The 19,369-nt window shown below is 35.1% G+C and overlaps 1 protein-coding gene across 1 annotated transcript in view; it reads right to left on the reverse strand.

The window, feature by feature from the left end:
* Window positions 1-936, reverse strand: part of slou (homeodomain transcription factor slouch) — a 45,652-nt gene extending 44,716 nt beyond the window's left edge. The window contains exon 1 of the mRNA XM_090391171.1: window positions 147-936. Within this exon, the coding sequence (XP_090247297.1) occupies window positions 147-660 (514 nt within the window). The 5' untranslated portion in view covers window positions 661-936. The remainder of the gene's footprint in view (window positions 1-146) is intronic.
* Window positions 937-19,369: the final 18,433 nt, after the last annotated feature.

Below are 19,369 nucleotides of genomic sequence, written 5' to 3' on the forward strand. Positions count from 1 at the left end.
AATCGTTCGATGGAATGATTGCTGTGTCATACTCCAGTGAAACGTAGAATATTTCTTTGCAATTTGTTGTTTATAAAAAGGATGACATTAAGTTTTGTTTCACGCCTAAAGATAATTTTTTCTAACTAAATACAAATCGCGCTTACCTTTTGTACAGTCGTCGTCATTTTCTGACTCTGTTGCCGAGAAGTGGTTGTTTTCGTGCCACGGATGCCACGCGCTCCGTAATCTGTTTGATCCTGTGAACTTCTTCGGGTCAAGAATATCGTCCACAGAAAACGCAGTGTGTGTCACTGGCGTCTGTTGCTGCGGGGCTATCCCTCGAGGTTTTTCTTCGTCACCATGATCGCACGACCGTCGCGACACTTCTGTCCGGACGGACGACGGTGAGGACATTGTAGTAGCGGTAGGATCGGTGTTTCCGAGGTGTGATGTGGTCATTTCTTCGGCGGGCCCCAGATCCATGGTCGGCTGGGAAATCACCTCACTTGTTGAAAAGGGTGGGATGATCGCTTTGTTGGCGCTTGCAGTCGTCTTGCTGGCGGAAAGGGTAACTAACTGTCGGGTAATGTCATTGTCATCAGCACCACTGAAATGAGCTGAGCAGTTGGACGGTCCAGCTTGAACCATGAAGACCAACCTGTTCACCCCTGGTCCCATGAACCGACTGCGCTTAACTGCGAGAACACGGCTCCACTGTCCGCCGGACGCTTAGGGTGTAATGTGCGTCTTTAGAGAACTGTGGTTGGCTGACAACCCCTCGTCGCGTGTCCCGCTGCATATGTAATGAGCAGCTGACGTCGTGGGAGGGGGACGAAGCACGGGATGGAAACGGGCCTGTTGATGTTGGCGGGAGTACGCTGTAATAGGTCTTCGCACACATGCACGCAAACGATCGCCGTCCGGGAAAACGCGGGGTTATTGCTAATTTCATCTATTAACGCCCTCCCTAACCAGATGCTGGATTGCGGAGACTTCGGAAAGATAGGCTCACTTTAAAGACGACAGTTTGTGCGCACGCGCAACGCTTCCGCTAGGCTGCGCTGTGCGCCCGTGTAATGGTCGCTTTTCAGAACGGCGGCCTCCCCCAACAGCAGCTTTTGACGTCCGCCCACTAAGCCTATTGAGAGCAATTCCTGTCTCCTTAGAAAATCTGTTTGCCCGGAAAACTCTCCGTATTCTTCCTCTCTTTCCCCTCGTGTCGCTTACCGGCTGTTCTATTGTCACCGGGATAACCTGCTCGCACGTGACCTCTCCGCTCATTCACGCAGGGTCGTCGGGACAAAGGCTGCGCACAATTATCACATCATTCCACTTGTGCATAGGGAGAAACACCACGTGCTGTTTATGCACCCACAAGTTCACTCTTTTGCTGTTTCTTGTTCAATAAAGCTAGTTAAGCAATTTGCGTGCTGAGATATAACCATAAAATCTGACTGTTCTAGTGGGTTGGTGCTAACAGCATGTCAAGGTTTCCTCCTCTGCGCATCGGGATGCTTTCAAGCATATGTGACTAATTAAACGAAATTAAGAAAGCACACATGCATGGAAGAATCCTTGACGAGATAATGTCTCATTTTCAGTCGAATTGAGTTCGTTTATCAAAGAGAATTTCAATCGTCCTCACGCGATCGCTGTAAGAATTAAATATCTTATATTGAGATACTAATATTGAGACCATGATCAATAGAAAATGAAACCGATGTCATGGATCTCATTGCAAATCAGACCTGATTCTCACCAAATAATAAAATAGAACGTTAACGCTATCCTACTCTAAAAATGATTTAAGTATCTAAAATTATAAAAGGAAAAGGAAAATTAATAATAAAAAAAATCAATTTGCAATTTACCAGTTAAAAGAAAAGTGTTTTCTAAACAAATTATATATGCGAGTGATTGAATTGTAGTAGCGTCTTAGAGATAAAAATATTAACCAGTCTAATAAATTTCACCGGTAAGCAGTGAAATTTATTAAACAAACTGCAGGCAAGACTGTTTTAGAGTTGTAAGTTCTATTGTTTACATACTTTTATACCAACTATAACCTGCTCTCATTAAGTAATTTAATAAGTGTAATAAACGGGACCTTCATTCCTGTTAAGTGTTACGTGTGCACGGAAAACCGCACTAGATTATTTAAAAAGAAATGCTACGAAATTTTCATCTTAGATATATAGACGATTTCATGGATTTTAAGTGCGATGCTTAAATCGTTTATTTTATTTAATTTTTACTTTTTTTTTCTCTCTGTTATTAGCCTACGATGCTAAACTTCTCTGATTTCACAAATTCTGCTAGTTTATCCTATGCAAGTTTCGCTACTGAAACAGTAGATTTTGCAAACACCCAGATATTATCAGCAAATATTATTTTTGAAAACAATCTCAGCAGCATGCGTACTTTATAAACTGCTATATATGCACTTAATGTTTAGATCTGTTCTCTCTCTCTCTCTCTCTCTCTCTCTCTCTCTCTCTATATATATATATATATATATATACACACATTATGGTTCCTTTGAGTTTCTTTTTTTACGTGATTCCTGCCCACGAAAGGCTGTTAGCGTATAATACATTAGTATTAGTTTATTTAAAGTAAAGAGCCAATAGGCTTCATTTCGGCGATGTAAAACATTATTTAAATTATGAGGATATTAAATCCCACATTGTTTTAAAACCGAATAAGAAACTCAAAGATCGGAATCAAAGAGTTTCATGCCGAATATAGTAACTATAAACGTATCAGCGACTACTAGCGTAAGCTAAAGCACGTAGTACAAACTAGGGCAACTCGTTGCAAAGGTGGAGAAAGTTCTGATCGCTATTCTTAGTATTTTCCATAATATAAAACCCATCTCCTAGGAGATGTATGATGTTATACATTATGGTGGGAGGTCACTACCCAGACCGGTTTCGATCTTTATTGAGATCTCATCAGTGAGTAGCTAGACCAAAGTATAATACTAATGGTATAGCGAAAAGAACTTAAATATTCTGCTATACGAGTTGTCCTCCCACCATAATGTATAACATTATACATCTCCTCGGAGATGGGTTTTACATTAATGAAAATACTAAGAATAGCGATCAGAACTTTCTCCACCTTTGCAATTAGTTGCCCTAGTTTGTACTACGTACTTGAACTACGTGCTTTAGCTTACACTAGTAGTCGCCAATACGTTTATAGTTATTATATTCGGCATGAAACTCTTTGATTTCGATCTTTGAGTTTCTTAGTCGGTTTTAAAACAATGTGGGATTTAATATCCCCTTAATTTAAATACATGACTATTAGTATTGTGAGTGGACTATAAACTAGATAATTCGAAAACTGCTCTAGAAAGCAAACATGGACCTTTTTATCAAGCTAGTTGATGCCTTCAATAAACGGGTGGTCTCACACCAAGTGGTGAAATTAATTTACCATCTAAAGATATTCGCAAAACATTTATGCCCACAATGGGATTCAAACCGTAGCTTGTTGATTGGAGAGCTAAGAAGTCAATCGTTTGCCCATCCATCTCTCGTAATACTCATTATTAGAATATTTAATGTGAATCCCACACAAGAAAGGTTATAAATGTACTGCACATTTAGTACTGCTTGTTTTCAAGGTTATGGATTATATGGATTATATATAATCCATATTTCCTCTGATCTAGATGCAAAACATGTTTTACTATAACCATTACAGATGCCTTGATAATATAGGAACGTTCTCTTTTGCTATCTCACAAGATGCATAATCATCTACTCTTCGGCGTATTGATGATACTGAATATTTTGTCTTGGATGCGGAAAGATTTAGAAGGAAGAGAGCGGCAGCTTTTTTAATTTATTTTTCCTCGTTGTGTCTAGAAAGTTAATTCTAGTTGGTTGTATTGTCAAATAATATGGCATTAGTGTATCCGGTTTGCAGCTCACTTGAAATAAGACTAGGCCACATTTTGGTTATGGTCTTTTCATTAAAAAAAAATAGTAAATGACATATGCAAATCTGAAATGTGTACGATGAAAATATATTTTAATTGCAAGTGAAACTCTTTAAACTGAGACATTAGGAAATACGATCCGTTATAACTTCTAGAGGTTATATAATTATAACCTCTAATAGCTGAAAGAGACGTTACCAATTCTGAAAGTTTTCTGGACTTTGATGTTTTTGAATATATTAATCCGGATGTCAAATTATTTAAAAAGCGAAACTTATTGATCTTTTGGAGATGATGTAGACGAAAATTATAAGTCGGCGCGAATTGAAGGTTTTTAATTCTTCTGACAAATTAGGTTGGTGAGTTTTATAAAATCATTTGTTTTTTTATTATTTGACAGTGTTTGATAGTTATCTTCTGAGTGTTTAAGTATCTGTGTTATTAATCACATGTGTTCAGTTCGGCAACACGATTTTATAAGTGTTCAGTTGCCTTTTCATCGCTCTCTACGATATTAATTTAACATTTTGAGAATTATAATTGGTAAACACTTTTCGCCGACCGATGTTAGACTACTAGTCTATTTATTAGAAAGGATCAGAAGTTGTCTGAAAACTGTTTGGTAAGTATAATATCGGAAAACTGGATTATATAACTTTGTAAACAGTGGTACTAAATGTGAGATAGGTTTATATTCTTTCGTATGGGAGTCATATTGAAAAAAAAATCCATTAAGGAATAAGTATCAAATGTCTACCTCGTTGGGCCGAATGGTTAGCCGCTAGCGTCTTTGTTGCCACCGGGGTGTGGGTTCGAATCCCACCATGGACATGGATGCTTTGGGAATTTCTTTTAAGTGACAGATGAATTTAATCGCCCGGTGTAAAACCACCACTTCGTTTTTTAGAGGCGTGAAGTGATTTGCAAAATGTGGTCTCTAGAGCAGAATTGCCGAATTAGATACCTTTTAGCCCACCCACGGTGCTAATCGTTTGTATTCAAGGTAATGTAATACACTGTCTCGTAGCTTTAGTTGCTTAGGCCGTAATCAAAATAATCCAGCTGAAGATAATAGCAATCCCCCCCCCCCCCATTTCTGTTGGTCTTCAAAATCATGGAAAAAAATCCACGTGAATTTCATTTCATGATTACTCAGCATATCATTTACCTGGCTGTGGGGCTGTTTTTTTCTTCGAAGGCATCGATTTTCCTCTCAAAAATCCAAACCATTGGCGCGTACATTTGGCAGTCATACAATATAAATATTAATTTTGGGTAATTCATGAAGTTCATGCCATTTCTACCTTAGTGGACTTAACTATCCAGGAGGAAATCAATAATGATATTTATTTCCTTAAGTTAATTTTTTTTTTCATTTGAATTTAGTTTAATTTTTTTGCTGGATAGCAAATTTTTATTTAACCAACTGTGCGTTATATCAGTTAATTACCTGTGTCTCTAACTGGGTTTACAGATGAAAAATCGAATTTCAGTAGGAAAATATTTCCATGTCTACATGATGCCCACTATTTTGTCTTCAGTCAAAAAGGTTCCTTGCATCCTAGATGGATGCAAATTGTTGCATATTCAGCCCTTTCTAATCGAAGGCTAAACTCGCACTGTCCTCCCGATTGCTTTACGGAGGCGTCTGTTTATATTCGAAACAAATTTTCTTGTTTAATCGAAACAAAGACTAAATGAAAAAGCTGATTTTTTTTTCATTTTTAAAAATTTTTTTTTTAAGATTTAAAAGAAGTTTCTTTAATTGAAGAAGTAAGTAGATCATTATTGGACTTCTGTTAATTTCCAGTGATTAAGTGCTTTATTTTATAACTTCTGTTCTAGAATATTTAAGTCGTGTGTAGAAAGAATTTGTTCTGTTACTGTGTCCCTTCAATAGTTTTTTATTTTATTTCGATTATTGATCCGGATCGCTCAGTGTGTTTCATCCTTCGATGTGTTCGCCAATCTGCTTTTCTAATTTTCTATTTGAAATTTGACTATTTTTAGCTCTTTATGCTCTTAAGTGTTCGATCCATTTTTCAAAGTTTTGATTTTCTTCTTAAATCCTTTGTTGTAGCTGATGGAGAAATGTCGCTTGTGTACAGGTTGAATTGAGCTGGGGAAAGGACATTTCCTCACGGCAATTCATCGTGAAGGAAAAATTTGTTCTGCTCTTTTGGGAATTTAGATGAACCTTTATTTTTCTATTAGAGATTAACCCGAAAGATTATATTTTTCTTGATTGCCCCGTATTCAATATAGAGGGTGGCTGGTTATTTATAATTTTTACTCTTCATTTTGCATTAAATGTTAGCAAACTTTCATATCACTATTTTCATTCCACTTCTGAACTGATAGACTGTTGTGGTTTATGTAGTAGGAAGCTCAAATTAGGAAAGCCTTGATATATAGTTTCCTTGTCATGGTTTTCCCTTGTTTGACTCCCAAGAAGTTTCGATGCACTTTATAGTAAAATGTTTCTTTAGAACTCAAAAATCAATTACTGAATTTTCATCACTGTTAACTGATTTTATATTTATTGAATGCAAAACTGAAAATCATCCTCTATTTAAGAAAACACTAAAAAAAAAAGTAAAATTATTTATTGCTAAGTTTCTCCCATTTCATCACAATGCTGTATTGAGTAACTGTAGTAATTATGGATAGAGGCTACCAGCATTGAACGATTAAAAATGCAAGTTGATATTTTTTTGTAAGTTGATTTCCGTATGAGTTTACAGTATTTACGACAACTTCATGATGTTTGAATTATTTGAGTCTCTCTCTTGGAGTACTTACCATTTTTAACGAAATTACAGAATTTCGAGATATAATTATGCTTGATTCTCCGCTTTATTTAGCGAAGTATAAACCACAAACACCCACAGTTTAAAAAAAAATGAAAAGAAAAAAACACCAAGAAACACATTTCGAGTATCCTCATACAAATATATTTCTCTCGTGCGTAGGGTTGTCCTTGGTGGTAATTCTGTCTGCTTGTATAAGTAGTAAGTATCTTAATTAATCGTTTCATTGGACTTTGTAATGTTGTGGGTGTCCCCCAACTGTACTGACTTTTCTTTTAACAGTTGCAGAGATTAGAATTTCTTAGAAATACCGATGGATAAAGCTTGATGCCTGTTTCATGACACCAGCTCTTTTTTTTTCATTCACAGTTTATAAAGGAGTTTAGAATTGTCATACATTTAATTAATGTTACAAAAAAAGATCCTGTTAGATTACTTCATCGACATATTTAATTCATATTTTTGGCTTCAGGTTTATTATGATTAAAGCTGGCTGTTGGAATTATTTGATATACGATTTTCATTGGGAAGGAAATATTCTCCCAACGGAACCGGGTTCCAGAACTTCGAAAATACTCGTATATCTGATGTACGTAAGGCAGTTCCTGTTATACTGATCTAACCGATTTAAATTACCAATCCAAACGAATCTGTTAATTCGCTTTACTTTTTATACACTTTTTGTGTTCTGCTGCTTTTATGTATTTAAAATTTTTAAAATTTTCTCTTAAAATTTTTTCTGCATTTTATATACTTCTCAAGTTATTTTTTGGCAATTTATTCCTAGATTTTCTTGTTTAATCATTTGTTGAACCGAGTTTTAATTTTTTTTATAAATTTATTTATACAATAAAAGAATTTGTTTACAGAAATATCAAAATGCATTGAATTTGGTTTAACTGGATCAACTTAAATTAATCCATATCTATCGCATTATTTACCGCATTCATAGTTTATCATATGATAAAACTAATCTGAATCTGAAAAAAACCTAGCGTTGCTTGCATTCATTCTAGCTTTGGCGTGTTATATTATTTTACTATCAGTAACACTAAAACCGTTTTTCATCAACACAGATATTATCGATGATAATTTCAAGCGATATTCTCTTTGGCGGGCTGAATTCAATTTTATGAAGTGTAGAGTCGTGTGACTTAAAGCACACAGAGCTGCATTGTAACAGGACGTTCCTGGTGATGTCCTAGTGGCGCTGTAAATGTCCCAAACCTCAAATGACATCGTAATGAAAGAGGAGATCTTGGACAGGCTAGTGTTGCCTGCCTCTAAGGGTTAAAATGAATTATTACTTTCTCTGAAAGGTCACAGCGACATCTCCGCTGTGGGGCCCTTAGTGATCGCAATAGACAGAAAGTGGCTGATGAAATGCTAAAGGAACTGGAAGTGCTTAAAGCATCGAGGTGTCCCTTATCTGGCTGGAGAGTGACATTCAATCTCCACTGTCACACATATTTTTATCACCTATTTCTGGTCGATCTTATAAGCACTTGAAATTCCATGATTAGTTGTGTTGTGTCCGTAGCAGTGCAGTTTTCTAGGATTTTGGAATTCCAGGACAAAACGGTATTCTAAAATTCAATCTACTGGATTAGTACAAGTAGAAAATATTTAATAGCAGTAATAAATTATAAAAAAAATTGTTGTTTTTAGGCCTGGTTTGGATTCGAGTGTCCTGAGAGCCGTAGGCCCTTGCAAAAATAAATGATATGGCTAGAAGTAACTGTTATTACAATGACAAGATCAAGACTCCGTTCTTTGCAACACGTGATTAGCGCATTCGCTAAGTGAATGACATCTCACTCGTTTTGTGTCATGAAATAATTGCATTAAGACGCGAGGAACCTTAAGAAACACACTTCACTGAAGGTGTTTCATACAGAGCTGGAAAGGTTTTTCACCCCCAAAATGAAAACAGACAAAATGGGGACATTTCCTGAAAACGGTGTTTTTTTTTCTTTTTTTTTGTCAGCGTATCTACTGAACACGCCATTAAAAACATAATTTGCTATCATAGTATGAGTTGCTTCTGCCGTAATTCCGATTAAGAAAGTCCTCTTCTAATGTGAACTGCTTCGAGAGCATGAAAGATACCTTGGGAAGATCTGTTGCCTTGGATGGTCTGTTTCGCAAGAGGGAAAAAAATCCTGACACTCGTTACTGTTAACTTTTCAGTTAAAGATGAAGTCATCTTTAACTGAAAAGCTCATATAAAATTTTCTCACGTCATAAACAGGACTCGAAATGGGATTTTTACAACTACATGAACTCATAGTTTCTGCTATCCTAGAAAGCTATCACATGGGGTAAAGGCTGTAATACAAGGACTCAAGATGGAGAAGACTCCAAAATTTGGAGACATCACGCAGTACTACAGTAATAAACTTGTGTTTATTACACATCTGTGGTAAGTTTAGGGAAATATTTAAAAATCTTCCAAACTTTACAAACTAATAAAATATGATCTTTCCTAAGTTCAGATTTAATAATATTAGCGAAGAATCCATTTTGAAATAAGATTGGTTCGGTTTGGGATTAAAAATTTTACATAAGTATAATTATGGTATAATTACAGCACTTAATCCACAAGGACTATTACAGTTCTTGTAGTTATACAAAGACTGTTATAGTTTTTCACATTATGTAAAAATACGCATGATATATTAATATGTTTCAAATATAATTCTTACGTGAATCCCGTCCAAGAAAAGTTGCAAACTTATGAAACTTTAGTACCGTGAATGAGATAAGGATTAGATTAACCTGTTCGCCATGTTTCAAAAACCAAACACAATGCTTTTTTTTCTGACCACTTCATGCCTCCAATAAACATGTCCCACAGCAAGCAGCTATGCCTTTACCACCTAAAGATATTCATAAACATCCAGGGCAGTGTGGGATTCGAGTCCACAATCTTTTGGTTGGAGGATAGGATGCACTCTTCTAACCAGTCAACAATATACGAGTTGTTTATCTCGCTCGATCTTTATCACATCCTTCACCTACACGCAACCCCCCAAAATAGTCTAATCTGGCGCTCCAGTGCTGCATATAACGCGCTACATTGATGTAGTCTCTTATATGCTGCATTATTTGTACTTCATATTTAGCGTAGGTGTATCTTAAGGATACACCTACGCAAAATATATAAAGCTATACATTTTTTCGTTACTATTGATATAAAGCCACTGAATTTCAGGTTATAATATGATACTTTGCCGGCCTAGTTGGCCGAGTGGCTAACGTATTCGCTCTCCAGTCAAGAGGCTGCGGGTTCGAATCCCGCGTAGGCATGGATGTTTGTGATGTGATTGTCTTCCACCTTCATACATTCATTCACCCAAGTATAGATACACTCTCCCATCATGGACTGAGTCACCATGGGAGTAGTACACCCAAACCTCCCTCAATGGGAGAGGCCTTTATCCTGCAGTGGGTAGATAAATAGGCTGTTGATCACCAATATGATACTTTAAAGGAATTTGAGTTTATAATATGATACTTTTAAAAGATACATTTTCGGAAGTTACAAGTATATTTATTTATTTTCTTTAAATATCGAGCAACCTATTTAAAATGGCGCTTAAATATTCCAAATAGAACAAAATGACAAAGGTTTGTAGCACTGTGTATCTCTTTTTACTGTTTTACAGTAATAAATGTGTAAACGTGAAATAATGGTCATCCAATTGTATTCTAGTACTACAAAGGAAAAAAAAAAAAAGGAAAAAATATTATCAATAGTCAATCTAAATATCGAAAATTTTTAGTTTGTGCATTTCTTTATTTTTGGTTAATGTTTAGTTGTCAGTTATTTTGAGCATATCCCATTTTTTACAATAAACTATACTGCATTCAGAGTCTGAAACTGAAAAGAAACATTTACAATGGGCTCTTATAAACCTCACAATAAATATTTAACACATCATTAATTCTTTTGCTTTAACTTAAGTGTCCATCTGCATTTTTCATGAGCGTTTTAAGCTTCTTTAAACTTTAATGAACCTTTTTAATGAGATGTTTCAAGTACCTTCTTCTGACGGGCATGCATTTTTGATATTGATCATTATGGTAACACTAACAGACGGAGGAATTTGATTCGAAGCCTAAAATACAGTGGAAACCTGCTACACGAATACCGCTGTGATACACACGCAGGATGTGCATTACACATGTAATAAAAAATATACGATACCTCCAAATAGCACCTTTTGAATAAAACTTGTTCATTTTCCAAGGAATAGAGATAACTAAGCATTTACACAGCATTATGTTATTTAACTCAGGAAATGGAAACAGATATTTTAAAAAACAATTCTTCTGTGAAAGTTTATACAGTGAAAGAGAAATAAAACTACCTCTCTCTCTCTCTCATACTCTCTCATATATATGCTCGTGTGTGTGTGTGTGTGTAAATGCCTTTGTGATATATAGAAGTAAATGTCATTTTGCTGTAATTGACTGCGTGTTAATTACAGCACAGTGTGCTTGCGGATTTATATCGTAATGTTTACGGATGTTTAATATTAAGGAGTACTAAAATTTTGCAAGTAAATAGCGTATTTTATGTGTTCGGTAGAACTACTGAGGAATCCCATTTTTTTTCTTTACTTCCAGCGTGCTCGAAAAAATTGAACTTAAATCAAGACAAGGTATTTCGTGAGTAACTTGAACGAGTGAGTACATTTCCTATTCAGTGTGCGTACGTTTTGTAGCGCAATTGCATTATTTACAGTGTAGTATTAACATTTAGTGTTTTCGAGATATTTAATAGAAATCATTAAAATTGTATTTAAATCTAGATGCATGCAACTTGGAAAGAAAAACAGGATATTTGTATTATTATTTTATGATCGGCATTAAGCAAAATCCACAGGAGGATGACAAGCAAAAGGAAGAAGGAGAGAAAGTTGGATAGCATACCTATTCTCCATTAGACGGATGATAATAAATAAATGCTCGGTTAAAGTCAACATTCCAACCAGAAAGTGCAGCTTTTAAGGGAAAATCTTCCGGAAAAATGTTTTATTTATTTATTTTTTTTTTTATTTTTTATTTTTAGCTTTAACTTGCTGGTTTTGAAACTTTATCCACTCTAATTTCCATAAAAATAGAAAGATAGCTATATAAAGATAATTTTTGCATCTCTCTCTCTTTCTCGCTCTCTTCCTATTTCTAATAAGTGTTTTACCTTATTAGTGTCTCATAAAGAATAACTCTTCAAACAAAACTGTTTAATTTACCTTCAGAGTTTTTTTCTTCAGTATCAAAACTTTTTTCTTGTCATTTAACCACACCATTGTCTTTTCTAGAAAATGATCTAATTTCTTCCGATTTTGATGCTACTGACTTATGTATTTGTTATTTATTATTGGCCATTTATCTATTTGCAAATTTATGCCTTCGCACTTTCTATTTACTGCTTCTCTAATCTGGTGAAATATCATTTTCTAAGACACTTTTCCAACAGTACTAGGTTTTATTATTCAATTATGTCTAACTTATGTTATCAACTTTTAATTCTCCAATCAGTGTTAATACTTCCTAAAATAAATTCCTGTTATCTTCTGAAACGGTTTGTTTAGAATCCGTTAAAATAATATTAACTGTTAATTATTTTCCAAAAATCCTTCAAAAATAGTTTTAATATACTCGTACTTAACCACATATGCCTGTCGAAGTACAAAAAAGACAGCTAAAGATAAGAAAATACAGCCTTCAATTTAACACAGCGCGATTGTGTTCAAGTGTTGTTAAACGCTGCAGGGGAGTGATCTGTCTTCATCTCTAATATCGTCTTGATTATTATCAATGAATTCTTTGATGATTAGGATCTAGGATGCGTTGTTTAGAACTAAGTCAAGATATAGTCTGACACTTGGCAATTTGTTTGTTTAGTTGAAGGGGGAAAAAATTCTCAGCGAGGATACATAAAAGACACGTGAGTGCATACATTCTCAACGACTATCAGGGAATCAGTGGAACTCTGAATTTTATTTTTCACTATGTCTAACGTAAGAATCAGATTCAAATATCCACAAATAAAAATTGGGGTGATCCCATCCTTATTCTCACTGTGCGTTTTTTTTTCACCTTCACGCAATGCATTTATTTTCCATTTCCTTTTTATTATCTTTGTTTTTTATCAATTGTGTATCATCTGATATTAACAGAAACAGGTGAATACTCAGTAACAAAGAAGAAAAAATGCGGCGTTTTAGAATCTTTCATTTCATTTTCCATTGGTAAAATTTTCTATTCTTCATAAAATCTGACTGTATTTAGTCAGATTTATTTAGTCATATTTAGTCATATTTTCTAATCCTCATAATATTCTAAATATGGTGCATAACCTTTTGAGTAAAATCACTAAATAATGTCCATATTATCCGTACGTTATGCATACTTCAAATCTGTTGCAGTTTTCTCATGAATATAAGAACTGTGACTACCAAGACTTCCTCTTATATTCTATAGGTTTACTACCACTTTTGCACGCCAGTGTCATCTGAGTGAGGTTAAGATTTTTTAAAAAAATATATGAATATTATATGTTAATATTTCTTCTGACAACCCAGTGGTCTTAAGGCCATTAGAAACAACTTTACCATGTGATCATCTGGTTCAAGAGCATGTCAATTAGTTATATTTTTTATGGCAACCCCATGAAAGAAAGGTCGTAAACCTACCGCTCATTTAATACCGTGGTTTGGCTATGAGTTTAGATGATCGGGTCCTCTAATCTGTCAGCCAAACACGGAACATTATTTCAAGACATTTCCAATCTCTAATAAGTAGGATGGTGGTCTCCAGAAGAGGAATCGTTCACTCCCAGTTAATAAAGCATTTATTCACGTCAACATCCCATTCAAAAGATTAAATCAATCAGTGAAAGCAGCAAGTACAATTAAACTTCCCAAGAAATTTACTTTTCTCGGAAGTATCAATACACTAAATATACTTAATTTAGAAATATAACCTCGAAGGATACTGGGTGTTTGTTACTTACAAACGGAAACAAAGTTGATAAAAAGGAAATTTCAAAGAAAACAAATGCAGGGAGTGATGATGAAAGAAACCGGCTGTGCGAAAAAGGATGGCAGGTGATAATGCAGTTATTATTTGATTTAAACTAAAATATTTTTATTTTCATCTTTTTATTTGTAACCACTGGCGAGAAGGAAGACACCGATCTACATGATTCTTGCGTGCTAAGTAGGCTACAATGCAATGTTAAAGACGGGGACGGGAAAAGAACATATTAACTTCCAGGTTACATAATACAAGATAAAAGTGGGGTCTGGGGTTTATTTAATTTTACTTTATTTTTTCTATAGCTGATAGTGTAAGCCTACTTAATTAACATATACACAAATAAATTCAGAATTCCTTCAAAAATCCACTAATTCGCTGATAGTCCAATGAAAATTTATTTACTGAAGTGGTTTCTATGTAGCGGTGTTTGTGATGCTTTCTAATTAGCTTAATGAAGTACACAGATGGGGATTATACCTTCAGAAACACCGAATTTACAGTCAGAGACATCATGGCCTTTTCATTCCTTCGGGTAAATCCTAGCTTTCGGTAATCTCCTCAGCATCAGATAAATGCATCGTTTTTACTGACCTGTTACCTGCTTTTCGTTCTTCAATCAATTAATTTAATGTTGAAAAACTGATCCGTGAAAAAAAAAAAAAAAAACGAAACCTCGTACTAGTCTTGACTGCCGTTCGCACGTGACGCGATATTAATTATCTCCGTACTACCTTCCAAATTTATATCCAAATTAATTAAAGCTACCGGACGTTTTTTCAGCCACCAGACAGATATTTCCACCTCCTTATACCGTCATCGTCGACTTAATTAGCTCTCCCAGTTAGAGTGTTATATAAACACGTCGCTGCTCATCAACGTCTCTGCCTCCAGGCTTGTGCTACGCTGTCGGAATGGCGGTTCGTATTACCGTTGATACGATTTTGCTTCCACTAATAGCTAATAAGGTATTGGATATTAGACTCAACACCGCTAATAAGAAAATCTTGCGTATAGATTGCAAAGAGAGACACCTGGCTGATCAAATAAGATCGCAGAGCAGTTAATTGTGGACTTCGCCGGCCAGATCGGGAATGTATTGATCGATCTTTGGTTTTCCTTCCTTTGAGGAGAATAAGCATTTCCAGGTGATCCGTAACCTTGAAGCAAACTTAAGATGTAAGATAGCACATCGGCTCGGAATGACACATTCATGAGGTCAACGTAAGGTAAAGATGCGTGTAAACCTGGAAATCGGCTAAAATATATTGCCAAGGAAAAGTTTTATTAAGAAGTTCATTCTCTGAAGATTAGATAGCATTATGCTAATACCCAGATCGGAAGATGTGAAAAAGTAAGCTACTGATGGAGCTGCGTACAAGATTCGAAGAATTGCAAATTCTATAATTGAAAGCTTACCTTTTTGGTTTAGCGATCAACTTCGAATTGGGACAGCTATGCATGCATTTTAGAGATCTTTTCCAACTTTTTGAAATAATCGTGGAAACTTACACCTTTCTTTTTTCTCAAGCTGTTTAAAAATATTTTCTAGATATCTTCTAAAGACTTAAAGTACGATCTCACGATTGTCAAGATTTTTGTGGCCTACATGTTAATCTAAAACATGAGAATAGATTATTACGACGTATATTATCACTGTGGCATCTTTCACTTTTTTGGCTGTCTTTTCGCATAAACTTAATATTGTTCATACAAAAATATGACCCATCTTGAGGCAGTTTCAGTTAGGAAATAAAAAAAGTCAGACTTGTTTTACACTAGCTTTATTTATGCTAAATCTATTAGAAATCATTAAACTCATGTGTTTGCACTAGCTGTGGATGTTTTTTAATTATTAGAAAGGGTGCATGGGTTTTGCATGAATTGTTACCTGTTAAAGTCAAATTCTGTAATATCAAGACGTTAATGAATATAAACAGCTCAGTACTGTTGATAGAAATAATTAACATCTAACCATGAAATGTTACGTACATATGCTAAAAAGAGTTCCGCACGTATGTACAGAAGTACAATAAAACTGATTTGATTTCAAAAAGTAATAAGAAATAGAAAAAAAATCTTATTTTCTAATCTTAGAACATCTCAGTTCGATATTTTTTATCATCACATTTTAACAATTAAATACCTATCGTTTTGGTATGAAATATTTCAGCTTTTCACATTTCACCCCATTCTACCACGTATATACTTGTATTTGTCATCATTTGCGCCCTCTCCGTTAAGAAAAAAAAAATCCACATTCCCTATTTGATACAAATATTTCTCCAATAAAACAATACTGGTTTCAATACAATGATATTATCAAACTTCACTGTTGAACAGCATTCAGGCATGTAGAAGCATATGCCATCTCTCTTCATAGATCTGTTTAGTGTTCTTATCACGAGCATGAGCCGTTATAAAATCATTTTCATGTTATATTGGTGTAATATCTCTCCTAATTAAATACTAAATCCTTATTTTTTAAAGTAAGGACTTAAGACTTCTCTGGATAATCTCTAGAAACTTATTTGAAAAGCGGTTTTTAAAATAAATGTTAGACTGCTTTACAGAACAGTTCTGTTACCATTACAACATTTAAAAATATTTCAGAAAGGAAGAATCTATTCATATCTTTGGTCTTTCTTTTTAAGCTAGAAGGCACTTTAAGAAATATCACGCACTTCAAAAATAAGTAATGTGCTTGATTCGTAGACTAATTCGTGTTTCGAATGACCTCACTATATTCCAATCGCTATACAAACAGTTGTGAAATTATTGATTCATATGCTGGAACGTTTTAGGATGAAATTTGGTTGTGTAGTTTCCATTTTTCGTAAATATCAATGCAATATTCCACACAGTACTATTCTTTTGCTGTCTTTAGCTTCTAACTTTTCTCCAAGTATTTAGTGATCACTCTTTACATGCCCAAAGTGGCACCAAGTTTGTCTCGGTTTATCGCCTGCAGACCGAGTGGAATTCAAAACTCTTCCTGTGTTTCCTTAAAGAAGTAACTTTAGTCAGAAGCCAGTCATCCGTGTATTAGTGACAGTCACATCTTTTCTTTTACTTTCATCTCCCCAGTTTTTCTTTTGGATATCTGCCACGTTAAATCCGCAATCTCCAAACCCTCACCAGATGTACCACTTTGACCTTAACTTGCTTTCTCAACTGTGGCAGGAGTTTCTCTATTTGAACCACCAAAATAAACGCTGGCAACAATCAAGTGTGGTTTCTCAAAACGCCCTCTTATTGACGCATTGAAAGGAATCAATAGTGGCTTTGTAGGGCGCCATCTTCAACTTATATATAGACCATCGGCAAAATGCCGATTGGCCGAAAAGTGGAGAAACGATCAGAGGGTTCTACACGGGTCAGTGGACAAGGTGACTGGCTTTCGATCGAATGCGCAGATAACAGACGGAAATAAGACGCCGACGCCGCAAGACCGTATTTCTCGTGATACGGCCATCGTACTGGAGTTTGGAAGAAATATTTTGACACTTTTTAGCTACACATGTGTGTCAGCTTGCTGAACAATTTTGAAATGTAGATAAGACAGGAAGTATATTTAGGAAAGAGCTGGTTGGTTGCTTGGTGATGTGTTTTTTACATCAGAAAACTGGGTGTGCTATCGGATCCTACAAATTCAATCTTTCTGCTTAAGGCTCATATCTATTTCAGCAGTAACTGCCGAGCCAATAGTGGAGATGCTAATCTAATACGAAAATTGGTTTCCTTACGTATTCTTAAAATAGCAGCCATTATGAGCTTTTAAGGGAAAATACAACCCATAACAAAAAACGAAGAGTGCTTATTTTTGTTTCTATATATCGTTATGAAAATCAATAATACTGATAATCCATTGTCAGTTGTATTGGCTTTATTAGCCTGGCATTATATTTGGCAATGAGTTTTAAAAATCAAGTATCGGATCGTGAATTGTTTTCTAGAATTCAAAGGATGTGAATCCTATTTACATTCCATGAATGTGTTTCTTCCTTAGAAATGTGAAGAAATTGTTAATTCTCATGAGCTGAAATAATGTTTTTCGAAGGACTTTGAGTATAAAATTTTACATCAGCTATTAAATCTAAAAGTTGTAAGTTTGAATCAGTCCAAGGTTGAGGAATGAGTTAAAATGTTGGTCTCTGTTCCATCCTACACATTAATTTCATTTTTTTTTCTTTCTTAGTTAATTGAACTTGAAATTAGTTGAAATTGAAACGTTATTGACACTGAAGAAGTTGTACAAATGAAAATATATTACAATAGATGCAACAAGTATTTAGAACAATACAAGTGATAATAGTAAATATGTTATAAAAAAATCCTACAATTATTTTTCAACCAATATAGAGATTGATAGTTAAAGAAAAGGCTTAGGAATAAAGAATTCTTCCACTTGTGTCTTATCCCCTCTATTTGTGGTGGGCCTTTTTACATGATGTGACCTTACGCGCGCGATCCCAATCGATTTGCCGCAGAGCCTGACTTTGGGGAAAGAGGTATTTTTTGTCTATTTTATGAGACCGGCTAACTCACCTTTAGTCGAAAGAGGCCAGATGAAGGTTCCTCACGTCATGGACGGGAATCGAACCTAGGTCTTTCCGACCAAAGGGCTTCGTCTATACCGACCGAGATACAGAGGCTCTTACATAGGAATAGAAAGAGACTAGCAGAAACGGTACAGTGTATGTGTAACCAAGATCCGTAGCCATACTGGTTACTATAAAAATACAAATATAGGCGATAGTCACTAAAAAATTAAATGACTGTATCTAAGAGGGCACATTTATACATACAGAATATAATTGAGACATAATATGTAACATTTAGAGTAACATTCTATAACATGCGATTAATATAAAAGTCGACATTATTAGTCACATGAGGTAGTCTCTCAATGTTTTTCTAAAAGTGTATCCTGATGTTACAGACTTTATTTCGTTAGGCAGTTTATTAGCTGGTTGTTGCTAAGTGCTCGAAAGATTTGTGAAAATTTTCTTTGTTTGCTTTGGGAATTACCAGCAAGTTCCAGCAACAACGTAAACCACATTCTATATTATATACAAAAAAAAAAAAAAAATTGACAATGTTATTTCTTATATGTAGTATACAATTATATGGATAGTTACTGTAATGGCAAAATGTTAGAAATGCTACTTGTAATTACCATATATAGTTTCGAATGAATCTTACCTACGCAGGGGCATGCCAAGGGTTCAAGGGCGCCTTTCGGGTGCAAACTTTTATCGGCCGCCCCTAATACTGCATTGTATAATCCAAATTAGATATTAGCTACATAAAATGCCGCCCTATCAATGTTGCCGCCCGGGTGCGGTTAACCCCTTGCACCCTCGGGTTGGCGCGGCCCTGTACCTACGAAAATAACAGAACTGAAATTTATATTAATGCAAAATGAACAGTAATTTTTTTTCACGTAAACTAAAAGTATCCAACCATGAATCAGATGATGGATATGAAGCCCAATATCGAAATATATACTTATGTTGAAAGTTGTTTACCTTGGCTCTATTGTACGTTAAAGATAAGAAGAAATTATATACTTGTA

The sequence above is a fragment of the Typopeltis vanoorti genome, chromosome 4, assembly GCF_054136105.1.
Source record: "Typopeltis vanoorti isolate ZY-2024b chromosome 4, IOZ_Tvanoo_1.0, whole genome shotgun sequence".
NCBI classification, from domain to species: domain Eukaryota; kingdom Metazoa; phylum Arthropoda; class Arachnida; order Uropygi; family Thelyphonidae; genus Typopeltis; species Typopeltis vanoorti.